At 46.0% G+C, this 17773-nt stretch overlaps 1 protein-coding gene across 2 annotated transcripts in view; it reads right to left on the reverse strand.

Moving 5' to 3' along the window:
* LOC114667844 (potassium channel subfamily T member 2) overlaps window positions 1-17773 on the reverse strand; it is a 191458-nt gene that overhangs the window by 87380 nt on the left and 86305 nt on the right. For both annotated transcript variants that reach the window (XM_051920531.1, XM_028823348.2), the window contains exons 4-7: window positions 17287-17389; window positions 16296-16349; window positions 8103-8151; window positions 3003-3062 (exon numbers count right to left, since the gene is read on the reverse strand). In XM_051920531.1, the coding sequence (XP_051776491.1) occupies window positions 3003-3062; window positions 8103-8151; window positions 16296-16349; window positions 17287-17389 (266 nt within the window). The remainder of the gene's footprint in view (window positions 1-3002; window positions 3063-8102; window positions 8152-16295; window positions 16350-17286; window positions 17390-17773) is intronic.

Raw genomic sequence — 17773 nt, forward strand, 5'->3', positions numbered from 1 at the left:
AAAGACAGTTAAGTATATCTAAACATTTGTGATAAAGAATTGCATATTGTGACACAGCAACACAAAGCAGTCAAAAAGTGTACAAAGACCTCAAACAAAACAGACGCCAGACCAGGACTTCTCTAAGAGGGCATCAGAAATAGGCCTCACCAAAAGCAGACTGGCCCCGAACTCAAAAGGCAGTCTTTCTGACCTGTTCAAGCCCAAAAATGGGGCCGAGGCCTTTAAAAGTTCAAAATGTGAGGATCTTCGTAAAGCTTCTCCAGCCCACATTGCTCTGCAGGACCATCTGCCCCTGGCCACACACCCTTCCTCCTCCTCACTTTACATTCACACTTTTGCATACCAAGTGCTAGTGTCTCTGTCCTTATGCAACAGCTACAATGACTTACACCCACCATTCTGCCAACCTCCCAGCTACCCACGACTGACCTTCACAGTGGACCAGTTGACAAAGGTACTACAGAAACTCGGTCAGCGTAAAGCTGCCAGATACGACGGTGTTAACCCTAAGGCACTGAAGGAGTGTGTAGTTCATCTCAATTAGAGCCTGATCCGACAAAGGGACCCAGCTGTATGGAAAACACTTTGTGTGGTCTCAGTCCCCAAGGCAGTGCATTCAAAAGTCTTAAATGGCTACCAACTGGTGGCTGTAACTTCACAAATTATGAAGACCTTGGGGTGGCTCACTGGTCAGAACCATCTGCAGTCTGCCTATCAGGACCACTTGGGGTGGACGATGCTGTCATCTATCTACTGAATAGAGCCGACTCCCATCTGGAAAGAAGGGTACCAGGATGAAGATCTCATTTTATGACTTCTCTGGTGCATTCAACACCATCCAGCCCAAACTGCTGGGGGTGAAGCTCTGGTCAATGTGGGCTGATGTTGGCACCATGTCATGGTAGCAACTGTACATTAGACATGGTTATGAGCAACACTGGGGTTTTCCCATCTGGTGCACCCTGGACACCTCAGACTTTAGACACAATACTGAATCAGGTCATCTGCAGGAATTCTCCAATGACAGCCATAAATGGATACATCAGTAGTGGGCATGAAATTGAATACAGGGCACCAGTCAAGGTCTATGATGAATGGTACAAACTGAGCCACCTGCACCTCAACATCAAGAAGACAAAATTGTAGACTTCAGGGTGGTCAAGCCCACTCTGTCCTTGGTTCTCATTGATGATGAAGATGTAGCGGTGGTGAGGACCTACAAATACCTTGGGGTGCATCTGAACGACAGGCTTGAGTGGAGTACCAACACCGAAGCCATCCATACACAAGAATTGTCAGTCACCTTGATTTCCTGAGGAAGTTGGGGTCATCTGACAGGTAACTCTTGTATGTTTTCTACCGGTCTGTAGTGGCCATTCAGGAGTGTGCTGAAGAACTGGCATTAGAGTGGCTGGATTAATCTTGTGGGTCAAGCGGAACTCACTGGAAAAAGTAGTGGTAGAGCAGGTGGTCACTCAGGACGCTGCTTACTATCCTGGCAATGACTCTCACCCCCTATGTGAGGTCCTGGGCACACAGACTGAGACAACGGTGTTGTTCCAAGGAGCGCCAGGCACAATAATGAGCCGAGGTGGCATTGCTCACTGTTTGATGAATGGTATTGAGCTGGTCTGGCAGACAGCTTCACAGACAATGACGCCATGTGCCAATATACTGTGCCTGCCAGGACTGGCATCCTGAACTGTGAAATTCTAACTGATAAGAACATGTACATTGGTAAAAGCCAACACTTTGTTAATTTAATTCTTGATAATTCAGGCTACATGCGTATTTGTACCTGGTTAGCACACTTAAAGATGATGAGAACTCTAGTCGTGTGTATATTTGTGCCTTTATATCTGCTGCTGCACCCACAGCTGGTCAATCCATTAGGCGACAAAGGCGGCCACCTAGGCCACCGTCAACTATAACCACACAAAACGGCTGGATGGTCAGTGCCTCCTGTCCTCGCAATGAGCCCCCAGCACATTATGGAGAGACCCTGGGAACAGAGTCATATTCTAAAAATCCTAATCTCACTGCCATGCTATGGACACCAAGGGGTGCCTTTCTGGTAACTCAAGAGGGTGCATATGCCACACACCGATGGGGGAAAGTATCTAATAATACTGAATGTGCACTTTGGACACTGGGTGGCGCCATCTGTGTAACTGAAAGACTGCACACTCCACAACTTTCTACAAGTTCTATGCTATGGAGCCCATGGGGTGCCTTTTTGGTAACTGAAGGGATGTGCACGCTAGACAATGAGAGGACCTGCTCATCCGGTCCATAAGGTCCAATAATAACACAGAATGCATGCTACGGACACAGAGGAGCACCATTTATTAAAGTCAAGCGGCACACACTCTGGACCTTTACGACATAACGATCCCCACACCCCCAAACCCACACTATGGGACCTTCAAGTGTTCCATATTGGCTTCTTCTGGCACTGGATGTAACTCTGCAGGTTCCTTCAGGATTGATGAAGCTTCTACCTATCTGTCCATTATATAGCATCTTTCATGTCTATTCCTCTAACTAACTAACAAAAAAAATTACTAGGAAAGGAAAATGGCAAAAATAAGTCGAAATTAAAAAGCCTAGAAAGGCAACCCAAAGGAAACAAGTGAAGTCTAACAACTTCTACGCATTTAAATGAAGTTTCTTCTGCCACAAGTCCGCCTCGGTGTGAATCGCGTCCAGGTCCCTCAGTAATGAATCAGCTGATTCCGCATTATCCGCCATCCCACCTAGCTTGGGACCACCTGCACGTTCCTTCAGTTTGTCACTTTTCATACTGATCATTATGATTATTACTACTACTTCAGCAGAACCCTGGCATGCAAATTCCTCCTGCCAACGCATTCGCCAAGCAGATCCTGACAAACGGCTTCATGGAGCATATTGAGGGAATCTTAATTCTGCTGGAGCGTTGGCCTTTAAATAGTACGGCACGTCGGCTCATGTAAAATGTAATAACAGGGCCTACCCACCTTGTAGCTGAGATACACCAGCAGCATTGTCTCCGACAAGCTGATAAGAGCCACTAAAACCTGGAGAGGAGAGAGAAAATGACAGTGAGACGAGGAGAATGATACCAATTAGCCGGCCATCAGCGCACACCGCACCGGCACAAAAAGGGCCGGCAGATTACATGACGTGCAAATGTTATTTTGATTGCATGTAATTCTGCGCTATTCGAATGTGAGGGCGCCTATTAGGTTTGAACGTCCATTAAGGTGTACGCGTTTGTCAGGCCGAGGCTTTTCAAGGAGGTTCAAAAATACTCTTGTGCCTTCCGGCTTCTTCGAGAAGTTTCCACTGTGAATTTTAATCTCTCTCTTTGTTTGAGCACTTTGTGTGGCTGTAAGAACATGAATCGAGCCCTACTGCCTGTTTATGCCGAGCTGCGAGACAGATGAAATGACTCAGGTTTTCTAATAAGCAGCCATTTGATTATTCTGAATGTTGACACCGCCGCTTTGTGCTGGATTTATTAGAATTATTCTAATTGTTCCTATTATTCGCTTTGCCATTGGCCCTGTCATTCTCATCGCTGCGTTAGACGTGTCCCCTGACACTGCTGTGCTGTTGGGTGTCTTCAGAAACAATTCTTGCGATCATCTTCTGTCCCCAGGTCGAAGTGGAGAAGGGTAAGACAATCTGGAAGGCCAGCGAGTGGGCACTGGGGCAGGCCTGGTGGCCCTCGGTCACTCAGTTACTTGTTATGTAACTGATGCCTTGAAACATTTGGAGATCAACTCGGAGCTCAGGAAAGTGAAGCGAATTGCTCAGGCCTCACAGTGTCAGTAGCGGGTATTGAACACACCAACCTCAGGGACTAAAGTTCAAAGCCCTAACCACTACGCCACACTGTCTCTCTGCCTCGTTTCCAGTTTGGGCCCTTGTGCAGTTGGCGTAATTTCCTGGGTCCTTTCTCACATCCCAAAGCTAACTGGTGGCAGCATAAGTGCATGAGCCGGGGTGACCTGTGATGGCCAGGCATCCTCCTGATGCGGCTTAAGCAAACCCACGTTTGACCAAATGGGTTAAGAAGGTGGACAACAAATACAAAAATACAGTAAATGGGGCGCCCCCTGCCTGACCTGGACACAAGAATAAGACAGACATCACAAGAGAGGCTGATTTAGGTACGAGGATAAAAAACAAATGGAGAGATTAAAATACCCAAGGGAGCGACAAACAAAGGGAATGAAACAACACTTAAGGAAGGGGTGAACGAGCACATGGAGGAGGAAGACAAGGGAGTGAACAAACACTAAATGGTGGAAGGATCAAAAGTGCTGAACAACATCTCAAGGGAGGGCAGAACAATAGGGAGTGGAACCAAAGTGAGTCAGGTGTGACTGAATGGAGTGAACAAAAGGTAAAGAGTGGGAAAAAAATACTCGACGGCGAGATCAAATACACAGGAGTGAGCAAACACTTAGTGGAAGGAAAACAAAAGGAGTGAAGAGAAACCTGAGACAGGGCTGAACAGAAATAGCAAAAAGGAGGAACGAGCAAAGGGAGCAAACATAAACCCTACAGAGCAGTTAAACAACATGGAGTGAAGCAACAAGTAATACGAGGATGAACACACACTTGTGTTATGAAGGAGTGACAAAACACTTCATGAAAGAAGGAGTAGAAAGAGTGACAAATAGTTAAAGAAGGGATGAACAAAAGGAGTAAAACATATACAAAGGAGGAATGAGCAAAGGCAGCAAAATTAAACTACACAGAGTCAAAAAACAAAATGTAGTAGTGAATCGACACACTTCACTTCACACAGGGGTGAATAAATAGTTAATGAAGGTGGGTGAACAAAGGGGGGCAAACAAAAACTCAGTGACAAAGGAACAAAAAAGGGTTGAAAGGGGGTAAAAAAATACTTAAAAGAGGGGGATAAGCAGAGGGAGTGAGAGTAATAAAGTAAATGGAGTGTAGCCATGAATGAAAGGAGTCAGAAATACTCAATGAACACTTGAGGGCGTCACACACGTGCGAGTAGGAGGCAGCTGAAGGGCCTGAGTAATAGCAATGCCACAACCGACCAGGGGGTGGCGGAGTGTGCCGACTGTCTTTCTCAGTTACTTGCAGACCGTTCCCGGCACCCTCGATGACATCACTTCCGGGTCCGGCCCCAGAGATGGCGTCACTTCCTGAGCGGGCCTTTAAAGCCGCCATCTTTCTTGCCTGAAGCCAGTTCTGTTTTGGACTCATCTCTGTTCAATATAATTTCAACTTTTGCAGCCAGGATACATTGTACAGGTGGCTGCCCCAAACCTTTATCATGTCTCATGGTATTCTTTATCACAGGGGGTTGAGATAAACTCTACAACAGGGTCCCTCAACCTGGCAAGCTGAGCACAATCCTTAGTGCAGTGACCCACCGGTGGCAGCCCATGACCTAAAAGCGGGTCACAACCCAGTGGTTGAGAAGCCCTGCTGATGGAAGAGGTGGATCAAACACCTAATGAAGAAATGAACAAAGACAAGAGGAATAAGCAGATTGTCAAAGGAGGGATGAACAAAGGGAGTAAAAAAAAAAAAAAAGTTCAGACGAGTTACCCCACTGGACCTTTCTGCTGGTGTCCCCCCCTCAATGTCAATTACAGACTCCCAGCTGTACCCCCTGCTCAGCTTCCAATCACGATGCCCCCATTTCAGGCTCAACAAGATGCCACTGAACATGCAGAAACCTGAACACGGGTGACAATGTGGTGCGCCACCAGGATCTTATACAACAGAAATGTCACCTGTTACCACATCAAGCCCCCCCTCCCCCATGTAGCAGCAATGCAGCCCCCTTGCCATCAACAACATGGCTGAGGTCTTTCAATAACACCTGAAAAGGAGACCCCCATAAAAGAAAATCAAAACATAAGACGACATAAAAAAATCATCATAAGACTCCAAAATACACGGAGAATGGGACTCTGTGTGTGTGTGTGTGTGTGAAGACCCCCGAATCCTAAAAAGGTCTGACTTGCACAGTTACGGGTTGGCACGGCAGTGCAGTGATTCGGGTCTCAGAGCTCTGAGGTTTAGTCCTCTCATTATTTTGCATGTGTTTGTTTCAGTGGGTTCTTCCCACCACAAATGGGAGACTCCAAGTGACCTCGGCCTGTGGTGGGCTCAGCTGGGTCCTGCTGTACAGTTAGGTCCATAAATATTTGGACAGACACAACTTTTTTCTCATTTTGGTTCTGTACATTACCACAATGAATTTGAAATGAAACAACTCCGATGCAGTTGAAGTGCAGACTTTCAGCTTTAATTCAGTGCGGTGAACAAAACGATTCTATAAAAATGTGAGACAACTAAATCCTTTTTTGAACACAATCCCTTCATTTCAGGGGCTCAAAAGTAATTGGACAATTGACTCAAAGGCTATTTCATGGGCAGGTGTGGTCAAGCCCGTCGTTATGTCCTTATCAATTAAGCAGATAAAAGGCCTGGAGTTGATTTGAGGTGTGGTGCTTGCATGTGGAAGATTTTGCTGTGAACAGACAACATGCGGTCAAAGGAGCTCTCCATGCAGGTGACAGAAGCCATCCTTAAGCTGCGAAAACAGAAAAAAAAAACCATCCGAGAAATTGCTACAATATTACGAGTGGCAAAATCTACAGTTTGGTCCATCCTGGGAAAGAAAGCAAGCACTGGTGAACTCAGCAACACAAAAAGACCTGGACGTCCACGAAAGACAACAGTGGTGGATGATCGCAGAATCATTTCCATGGTGAAGAGAAACCCCTTCACAACAGCCAAGCAAGTGAACAACACTCTCCAGGGGGTAGGCGGGCGTATCGATATCCAAGTCTACCATAAAGAGAAGACTGCATGACAGTAAATCCAGAGGGTGCACTGCAAGGTGCAAGCCACTCATAAGCCTCAAGAATAGAAAGGCGAGATTGGACTTTGCTAAACAACATCTAAAAAAGCCAGCACAGTTCTGGAAGAACATTCTTTGGACAGATGAAACCAAGATCAACCTCTACCAGAATGATGGCAAGAAAAAAGTATGGAGAAGGCGTGGAACAGCTCATTATCCAAAGCATAGCACATCATCTGTAAAACACGGTGAGGGAGGCAGTGTGATGGCTGCCAGTGGCACTGGGACACTCGTGTTTATTGATGATGTGACACAGGACAGAAGCAGCCGAATGAATTCTGAGGTGTTCAGAGACATACTGTCTGCTCAAATCCAGCTAAATACAGCAGTCACATTGATTCATGATACAGATGGACAATGACCCAAAACATACAGCCAAAGCAACCCAGGAGTTTATTAAAGCAAAGAAGTGGAAAATTCTTGAATGGCCAAGTCAGTCACCTGATCTTAACCCACTTGAGCAGGCATTTCACTTGTTGAAGACTAAACTTCAGACAGAAAGGCCCACAAACAAACAGCAACTGAAAGCCGCTGCAGTAAAGGCCTGGCAGAGCATTAAAAAGGAGGAAACCGAACATCTGGTGATGTCCAGGAGTTCAAGACTTCAGGCTGTCATTGCCAGCAAAGGGTTTTCAAACAAGTATTAGAAATGAACATTTGATTTCCAGTTATTTAATTTGTCCAATTACTTTTGAGCCCCTGAAATGAAGGGATTGTGTTCAAAGAATGCTTTAGTTGCCTCACATTTTTATGCAATCGTTTTGTTCACCCCACTGAATTAAAGCTGAAAGTCTGCACTTCAACTGCATCCGAGTCGTTTCATTTAAAATTCATTGTGGTGATGTACAGAACCAAAATTAGAAAAAGTTGTCCCTGTCCAAATATTTATGGACCTAACTGTACATCCACAGCTGCAAGCAGTTCAGACACTGTATAGGTGATAATGGGACTCAATGAATTACATAAAAATACATCTGAAGCTCCTCAGTAACACACAATAAATGAAGGGGGACTGCACCTACAGTTGGGCACCACAGTGCCAGTCTTAGCTAAGTCACGGCTCCTGGGCGACGCCCTACATGGGCCAGACAAGCAATGATATAAATCACAAAAGCAAATGACAGTCTGAAGCTGCTGCCACTCATGTGCTACATAATGACAGGGTGCCACCGGGACACCCGGAGAGGCTCCTCACCTGTAAAGCCCACAAAGGCAGGGGTCTGTTCACCCAGATAATGAGAGACCTGCAAAAGAAAGAGAAGCAGAGGACTTTAAAAGGTTCAACGGAAACCAAAAAGAACAACAGCAAATGAGAGCTGCACACCCTGAGTCTGACCAGGACCCACACCTCAGTTCCAAAGTTCTGGAGAAGATGTGAAGAATTGAAACCACGCGAGTGTGGATGGCGTGACCCCCTCCCGAAGGGTGCGGGGGACAGTCAACAGAGTTGGGGGCAAATCGGGGGAGCACGCGCTCAATGCCCACTCAACCATTCAGGTCTGTTTGCCTTGAAAAACCGATCAGCCGTCTGAAGGAGAATGCCACAGGATTTTATGACCGCTTTCAGAAATGGAGATGTCTGTAGAGGGCAATGCGGTGGCACACTGCCTCCATGTTCTAAGGACCTGGGTTCAAATTCTAGGCTGGTCACCATCTATGCAGTTCTGTACATTCGGCCCCCTGCACAAAGGAATGCAAGTTAGGCCGACTTGTGGGGTGGAAGTGTGCCCACCACAATAGGATAATGTCCCAGCCAGGACTAATTTAAATAGGAATCGTATTTACAGGCAATTATTCTAGTTTCACTTCATCACATTTTGCACTAATTTTGAGCATATCATACAGTTTTGGGGAATTCAGTTATATTGAGAGCTTTATCGAGATGCTTTGGGACGATTTTGCTCTCCTCACCAGTGCAGGCTGATGTATTTATTGTATTTTATTTATTGTATTTTATTTATTTAAGTGACACCGCACGCATCGACATAAAAAACTGTCATTTCACCTGTCAAAGTTCAGAGGGTGGACCCTGGTGAGTCCTGTGTTGTGATTGGTGAATCGTCGCCCGAGCCTGCTTAAATCTTTTGGGCGTAAGGTACTACATTTATAGGCAGATGTCCACGTCGGATGATAAATTCAGAGCTTCTCTAGTTAAAGTGGCCGCTTCACGTGCTAATTCTGGTCAACTTTTCCCTGCACTCGTGTCCGACTCGAACGAGCACGGCCACAACTCTGAGCATGCGCTTTGTTGGCCTTGGAATCCCGCGATTTACGTACAGTCTTCTGTAAAATTGCGACTGTGCAACTCCCCCCCCCCCTCCGACGATTCACCAATCAAAACACAGTACTCGCTAGAGCCCGCCCTCTCAACTCTGATGGGCAAACACGACGGCCATATTTCGCGTTGCGCTGCATTCGTTGCCAAGAAGCATCTCGTGTTGGCGTTGTCACCGAAATAAATAAATGAAAGAATACTTAAATACCTTCTTGGAGAAATAAGCAACAAACACATATTTCATGACACATTTAATTATTTATACTCAAGTTTCATTGTTTTTTACACATTTGCAAACTGAAGTAACCTGCGTTAGTCGAGTATAACAAACAAACGGAAAAAAAACTTGCCTTTTGGAAATTCTACATGGCTAAACTCAACCCACAATGAGACACAAAGACCTACTCTTTGACAAAAGTTTTACTCCGGCAAAACAATGACATTATCACCCAAATGAATTAAGAAAAATAACGCTGTACGTACCTGTGGTCTTCGATAAGACTCCGCTTCAACTGGCGGCACTCGGAACTTTGAGCGCGTAGATGATGAGGACGCACCTCATCTCTGGCGCCCTCCTGCTACCTGATGGGAATTGTAGTCCATGCATCCCATCTGTCCTGGGTTTTGAGTTGACCTAATCTCCCCCGTTATACCCCCGCTTCCCGATGCGACATATAGCCTGTATTTTAAATGGGATCTACGGCATGGCTTAAGCAAACTATCCTGAAAATCAGTTCAGCCGTTTTTGTGTAGTTAGCAAACAAATAAACTGACGTAACAAACCGACATCTGAATAGCTTACAATATTACTTACATGGATTGCCGAATTTCAATATGCACTTGTTTGCGAATTTATTTATTTCTTTCTTTATAATTAATCGGATTGTGAAATAGGAATTAAATATTTTGACTGATTTTATGATTCCTGATTTTACTAATGAGATCCGTTGTTATTTCACTGTTTATTGGACTGCAATGTCATGATGTAGTTGCAACGGTTGTTTAAACTGAATTCGTTCCACGTCCATAATTTTAAGGCGTTTTCTCGCCTAATTCGTTTTTTTTCCTCCAAACTGCTGCGATTTCCCGGAAGTCCGCTTCGTTTCGGTAGATGTGAACGCGCCAGTCGCACTCAAATGTGGACCAAAATAACGGGGAGCACAGGAAGTCCTAAAGCATTACGGGGGAAAGGGTGGGTGGTGACCTTAAAATGACGGACTGATGAGGTGTGGTGTTATCGTTAATCTAAAGCAGTTCACATATCCATCTCTCCATTTATTTTCAGGGATAACCGTCACGACGTGCTGGCCCAATATGGCAGCATATCGCCTTTTAATCGTTAATAGAAAAATATGCGTGTAATTTCTGGTATATTGTCTATTAAATTCTACACAATTTATTGCCAAACATTTAGATTTTCGGATTCTATTTAATCATAATGCTGTCTGTATGGTTAAACAGAATGAAAAGCATTTAATTAACTTGATTAAAATATGAATTTACAAAAAGTCGTGTAGCGATTTCGTACTATTAAAATGATGTGAGTTTATGTGGGTGAAAACCCAGACTGTTGCTTTGGATTTATTAGAGCTAATTGCAAACTCTGTAAAAGTTGAGCATTTTTTAAATAGATAGAAGGTAAACTGTTTGCAGTATGTAACAATATTAACAGTTGTCAAACGGTCACTTTTTTTCAGTGTGTCCTTTGGGTCACCGGTAGGGACAAATGCGCTCAAACCAACGGCGCTGCTCTTCTGTTTCTTGATTGTCCTCCTTCGCCGCGTCCTGCGCTCAAGTGAAGTGAACTGAAGCTGAGCAGCAAACGGCGTCTTGTAGTCCTCGTCTGCCTGGCAAAACCGTTTACTTCGTTTTGTGCACGCGGGGACCAAGATAAAAAAAACTGATACGAAGCAAAAATCAGGACAGAGAAAACCGGGAGCGAATCCCCTTTAGCTGCCGTGTGAACGGAGCTTTGAAAGAAATGAGCTTTAGTCATTGGCGGAGTTTAAGGGGGTCGGCATGCCCCCTCAACAGATGTACCAAGTTACTAAAATAAAGCGCCAATAAAGGTTTATTTGTTTTTTTCTCAAAAGTTTACTTTTATGGCCACAATTAATGTAGATATCGTTATAATCACCGAATACGAGAATTAAATCCATCCTGTCTATAACAATTCTCGCGTATCGTCTGCCTTTAAAACAAACCGAGACACATTTTGTACACCTTACGGGTTATGTTAATCATGTTCAGGTGGGGTCCCGTTAATTTGTAGATTTTCCGTATTTTCCTCTTTTTAGGCGTCACACGGCTGCTTGTGTCAGCAAAACGGACCCTCGAGCGGCAATTTAAATGACCGCAAAGGTGCGTGCGCGTGTCCGCGTCTTATGGCTGAATGTGCGGAGCGGCGGTCTGAGCAAACCACCGTGACCAGATATTTAGAGAGCAAAAATGCCTATTTGAAGGAAATTAAATAAGTATAGTTTTAAAACCCTCCAATATGCATTCATTTTCTAATCGCACTTATCCAAAGCCGTAAGCTCTTCGGATGCCAGCCCAGCACATGGTGAACGAACACACACACAAATCTGCAATTATTTTTTTATGGTTCCTCTGCCCCCTCAATAGTACAAACGGCGCCCCTTTATGTAGGCCTATATACTGTAGACTTTAAGGAGCGCGCGCCACTTTTTGTACGGAGCATGCGCATAAACGGCGGCTAACATGCAGCGCCCACTCGGTATTATCAAAGTTCGACGACCCTGGCTGCGCACAACCATTAGCATCACAGGCGGGTGACCGGGTAGGTCCGTGGTGTCCACTGGCGACATTGGGTGCGACCCCCAGATGACGGCGCCCTACTGGCAGCCACCTATATGTCGCCTAATGGCCCACCGAAGACGGCGCCCAAGGGTCAGCGCACATGCAGCTTCATCCAGTGGTGGAGCCCGGGTCTCAGCAAGCCTCTCACTCCATCAGTGTCCATCAGAGCTCAGCATCAGGCACTTGCTGTGCCGATGAAAGGCGCTATAAAAGCAAACACAATGAGGGGCGCCGTCTTAGCGCACGCGTATCCTTCTTCACTTTAGCACCCTGAAGGGGTCTCGGTGATGGTCTCGCTCTTCTAACAAGTGAGCAATAACAAGCGGCAGTCAGTTAGAAAAAAGGAAATCGATAACGTCTGAGGGCAGGTAAAAGCCGAAATGGCTGTCAATTGGTTCTTGCGCGATCTGGTTGTTCGTTTTCTCTCTCGCACTCTCTTTCTTTTTTTATTTTTCTCAATCAAGCTTGAAGCCCCCGGCTCGCTCGCCTCGGCGCCTTTCGGGTAATCGCGCTACCGCCGGCTGCATGAAGGCGGCAATCACGGAAAATTACTAACTGCGCTTTGGCTATGAAGCTCCGCTCAGGAAGTCCTTCATCTTCGTCGTCATGTAAATCACAAGAAGAGCTTTTTTATTTTTCTTGTCCCCGCACTTACTGCAGGACTATTACTTTCGGTGACAGTGCCACACTCGTGTGGTCATTAGAGACTTGGCCATCAGGCCGTTGAGATGATGACCTGTGCTGTGAGGTGGCAGCCCTCCACGCTCGGGTCGTGGGTGTCCCTTCAGGTCTTAGTCATGGTCCACTACATATCCAAAACTCTGTGTCACCAGGCCATCACACCTTCATGTACAATAGATGTGAAAAAGTAAGTGCACCCCACAGAAAGTGTTGAATTCTTCAACATATCTGAGAGTCAAACTGTAGGCCTTCATGCACCTACAGATAAGGGTGGACAATTAGCCAAACACACAAATATCAACAGATGGAAAAGTCTGCTGGTGAAAAAGTAAGTGCACCCTTGGCTTCAGTAGCTGTTACTACCCGCTTTAGCAGAAATGACTTCTTGTAGGCCCACCAATCTCTGAATTTTGTGACCACTTCTGTAAGCAAAATTCCACAAAGCTGTTAGGTGTTTGTGGGTTTTCTTGCATGTCCCACCCATTTCAAAGCCCCCCCCAAAAAAAAATAATTTGGCCGTGAGTGTCAATAAGCTTTGCACCCTTAGGAACCAAGTGACCTGAACTGTTCAAGAACATTTCAGTCATTATTGACTGCTCTGATGCTGATCTTTGTGACCATAAAATGGGTCATTATGGTAGCCGAGAAGAAATCTGGTACTTGACGGTTCCTCTAGAGAGCCTCTCTTTCTCTTGCATGATTTGGCTCAAAAACTAATCAGCACATCATCATCTCCTAACAGGCTTAAGTTTCGAGTTTGGTGTTCAAGTTTGAGTTTTGTCCTCAAGAAACTGTGACACACAGACAGAGAGACACACAGACCCCTCATCGAGATATCAGGGGATCCTATCACATCGAGATCCATCGAAAACCAAAAGATCGACAATTTTGACGAATCCAAAGCTTTTGCTCCTCCCCCATAGATGATGGGTTAGGGTGGCGGAGGGCGCAAGGCAAAGGTTCAATGGGATTCAAATTAGGGTTTCAACTACGGCAGTCCGTCGCCCTCCATTTCTTCTTCTTGAGCTCTTCTTTGTGCTTCGGATCATTGACATGTTGAAAGGTCCATTTCTGGGTCAACGTTAACTTTCAGACACTCTCCTCAAGCACACATTGATATGATGCAGAATTTCTATTTGACTCGATGATCTGCGTCACTGTTGATGTGTCATTTGTTCTTGTAGGTCACCTTTATCTGCAGGACTGTCTACGTGTTGGCCTCTTCAGATACGTTGGAAATGTAAACAGCTTCCATTGGGTGCACTTACTTTTTCACATGAGTTTGTTTGACATCCTACTCCCAAACCATGGGCAGTAATACAGAACTGCCCCCTTCCACACAACCATTATAGTGTCCACTCTTCTGGGAAGGCTTTCCGTAAGATTCTGGAATGTGCCGGTAGGAACTTGTTCCCATCCAGCCAAAAGCACCTTTTTGAGGTCGAGCACCGAAAGAGGACACGACAAACCGACTCACAATCAGCCATCCAGTTCATCTCAAAGGGGCTCAGTAGGGTTGAGGTCAGCGCGCTGTCCCGGCCCCTCGAGATCCACCATGTCTTTAAGGCCCTGGCCAATAAGAGCACAAAGCCAGTGGGCAGGAGTACCACACCCCACTTACATGAAAGGCACGCCCACACCACCTAAAGCCCCGCCCCTAACCCAACCCTCAAGCTGAGACGCGTTTAAAAGCTGCGGTTTTCACCATTTTTGACTTGTGGACCGGCAGAAGACAGGAAATCTTCACGGACCGGGGAGGAGGATAATATCACACGTTTATTTTCTCCGTGTCGTAATTTGTGCTACCAGTGCTGGAAGTGGAAATGCAGAAGTGAAGGGACTTTCTTTAAAAACCTGACTTCTTAACAGCGTGGAGTTTCTACCATAACAGCAGATGAGAGTCACAGGTCCAAAAACCCTTCGCGTTTCTCATGTCTCCATTTATTAACAGCAGGCCGGATCACATTCCCCCTTGGAGCTTCAAATGTCAAGATTTACTAACATTAGATCGGAGAGCAGGATCCACATGGGAATTCCGAGTGTCGAGATTTACTAACGGCAGAATGGAGACGCGGGTCTTCGTTCACCTTTTGACTGTCCAGATTAACAAATATTAGACTGGATAGCTTTCCCCCCTGGCAGTTTTGAACATCAAGATTTACTAACCCGAGATCGGAGAGTGGAATCCACCTGAGAATTCTGAGCATCAAGATTAATTAACAGTACAATGGAGGAACGGGTCCTCCTTCACATTTCTAACAACTGGATGTGCTAACATTAGATGGGAGAACAGTTGGGCTTCCATGCTGGAGTTTCAAATGTCAACATTTACTAACATGAGATTGGAGAGCGGGATCCATTTGGGAACTCCAAGCATCGAGATTTACTAACATTAGACCAGATATCAGTTCAGCCTCCACCTTGAAGTTTCTAATGCCCAGATTTACTAACAGTAGACCGGATCACATTCCCCCGTGGAGTTTCGAATGTCAGGATTTACTAATCCTAGACCAGGGAGTGGGATCCACCTGGGAGTTCCGTCCATTGAGATTTACTAATGGCAGATTGGAGACGCGGGTCTTCATTTACGTTTCGAGTGTCCAGATTCACAAAGTTTAGACCGGATCGCTTTCGCCATTGGAGTTTCAAATGTCAACATTTACTAACTTTAGACCGGATAGCTGGATCCATTTGGGAATTCTGAGCATCGAGATTTACTAACATTAGACCAGATATCAGTTCCTCTTCCACCTTGAAGTTTCTAATGCCCAGATTTACTAACAGTAGACCGGATCACATTCCCCCGTGGAGTTTTGAATGTCAGGATTTACTAACCCTAAACCAGAGAGTGGGATCCACCTGGGAGTTCCATCCATGGAGATTTACTAACGGCAGATTAGGGATGCGAGTGTCCAGATTCACAAACTTTAGCTCCGATTGCTTTCCCCCTTGGAGTTTTGAACATCAAGATTTACTAATCCTGGATCAAAGAGTGGGATCCACCTTGGAATTCTGAGCATTTGCAGTACTAACAGAACAATGGAGGCACAGGTCCTCCTTCACATTTCTAGCACCCGGATGTGCTAACATTGGACGGGATAACAGTTGGCTTCCATGTTGGACTTCCGAATGTCAAGATTTACTAACATTAGATTGGAGGGCAGGATCCACGTGGGAATTCCAAGCGTCCACATTTGCTAACATTAGAGAGGACAGCAGAGGGGATGGTTGGTTTTAGGGATTTTAGGGGCCAGTGGCAGTCCACGGGAAACACTGTTTTAAACCGGCGAGATAGAAAAGCCACAAAGATTGTTATGAAGAGCCGACAGAAAGCGCGCCTTCAGAATCCCAGATTTTAGTGTAATGAAGGAGTAAGAAATGGAGAGTCAATAAGGGGTCTGAACCACAAAGACCAACAAACCAAACAAGAAAACTCAAAAAACACAATTCAGAAGAATAACAATCAAAGCCTCATTGGCCAGGCGCGTTCATCCCAAGGTTTTTGTTTCCCGGCACTCACATAACACGGCGTCATCGAGTCCTGGTGGTCTGACGCGCTCAGGCCCACCTGTCAAAACACACGAGAACCACGCGAAACTGAAGACGGCTTACCAGTTGAACTGGCTGTTTTGGTGTGTCGAGGAGTTCTGCTTTGGGCAGGTCCAGCTAGAACAACAAAAAAAAATAAAAGAAAACATTAAAGGTGACCGCCCCCCCCCCCCCCAAACTAATCCCACAGGGGTCATTCAATGTAGTCCTTATCATCCCCACCCCACCACCCACCTCATAGGCATCCTCTTCTACTTCATCTCACACCTCTCATTCTTCTCCTGCCTTAGAGTTCATCTGGAATGTTGTAGGGGGCTCAGTTTGTATGGTTTGTGATGACCCCCCCCCTTACGGTGCCCCCTACTGGCTAACACATATAAGGAGAGACATGCAGACTGCAGCTAATATGACTCTCAGCCCCACCGCCTCATAGATCCTTTGGACCCCCTCCTGATACGAAGCTCTGTCTCGATAATGCACACCTGAAGCAATTCAGAATGGGGTTCACCATGAAAGGCGCTACATACAAAAAGCGAGAGACATGCAAGGGCCTACTTTGTTCTGCACCTTTTATTTTTAATTATTCATCCCAAAGTTTGCGCCTTATTTTTATTCTTTTCATTTTGTTATTTCATCTTTAATACTCAGCGCATACCCATTGTGTCTGAAAACCCCACCACTTCAGTTTTGGGGGCACATATTTCAGTCACTTTAATCCAATGTCACATCTGGTGGCACCTGTGTTTAATGGCACCCAATACTGGGCACTGCCACAACTGCACTACTTGGGTGGGCTGTAGAACATTTATGGTTCAGACCCCAAAGCCAACCAATGGGCACCGGGGAAGCCCAGAGGGTCACATCCCAATTCCAAAAGGGTGGAGTGAAAACTGTTAAGATGGAGCCCACCACTGAACAACCTAAGAATTAATGGTGGCGTAAGTGCCCCGGGGGCAGGGCGGCGGGGGATGTGGAGGGGGGGGGCACTTACCCAGTGCTTAAGAAAGACGGGGTAAAGGTTGTGCAGTTTCTGGCTCGATGCGGGTTCACTCACCAGCCTCCACTGCCCTCCTGGGGGTCATCCAATAGCACCCTGACAATGTAAAGCAGGCAGCTCAGAACCTTCAGGGAGAAGTCGAAGAGCCGCACACGCAGACCTGTGGGAGAAAAAAGATGGCAGCCGAGTTAAAGTGGTGACCTCACAGTCCCAACAGCTTGACCACTAAGGGGAGACAGAGAGCGTCAGGCCGATCACTAATTACTGACCCCAAGAGAGCTGCTCTGAGTGCAGAGGGGATTACTGGATAAGCATTTTGGCCACTAGGGGGCCACGCTCACTGTCTAGATGACTGCTACTTCAATATCTTGGCCACTAGGGGGACACATGGCCTATCAAGCTAAATGCTAACCCAACACGGTGACCAGTCGGGGAACTCACAGTCTGTCGGGCTGCCCAATAGGCTGATACCTTGACCACTAGAGGGCACATGGCCTGCCTAGAGAATCACTAGTCAAGCACTTTGTTCATTGGGGGGTCCCAC

Source organism: Erpetoichthys calabaricus, chromosome 17, assembly GCF_900747795.2.
Source record: "Erpetoichthys calabaricus chromosome 17, fErpCal1.3, whole genome shotgun sequence".
Taxonomy (NCBI): Eukaryota; Metazoa; Chordata; class Cladistia; order Polypteriformes; family Polypteridae; genus Erpetoichthys; species Erpetoichthys calabaricus.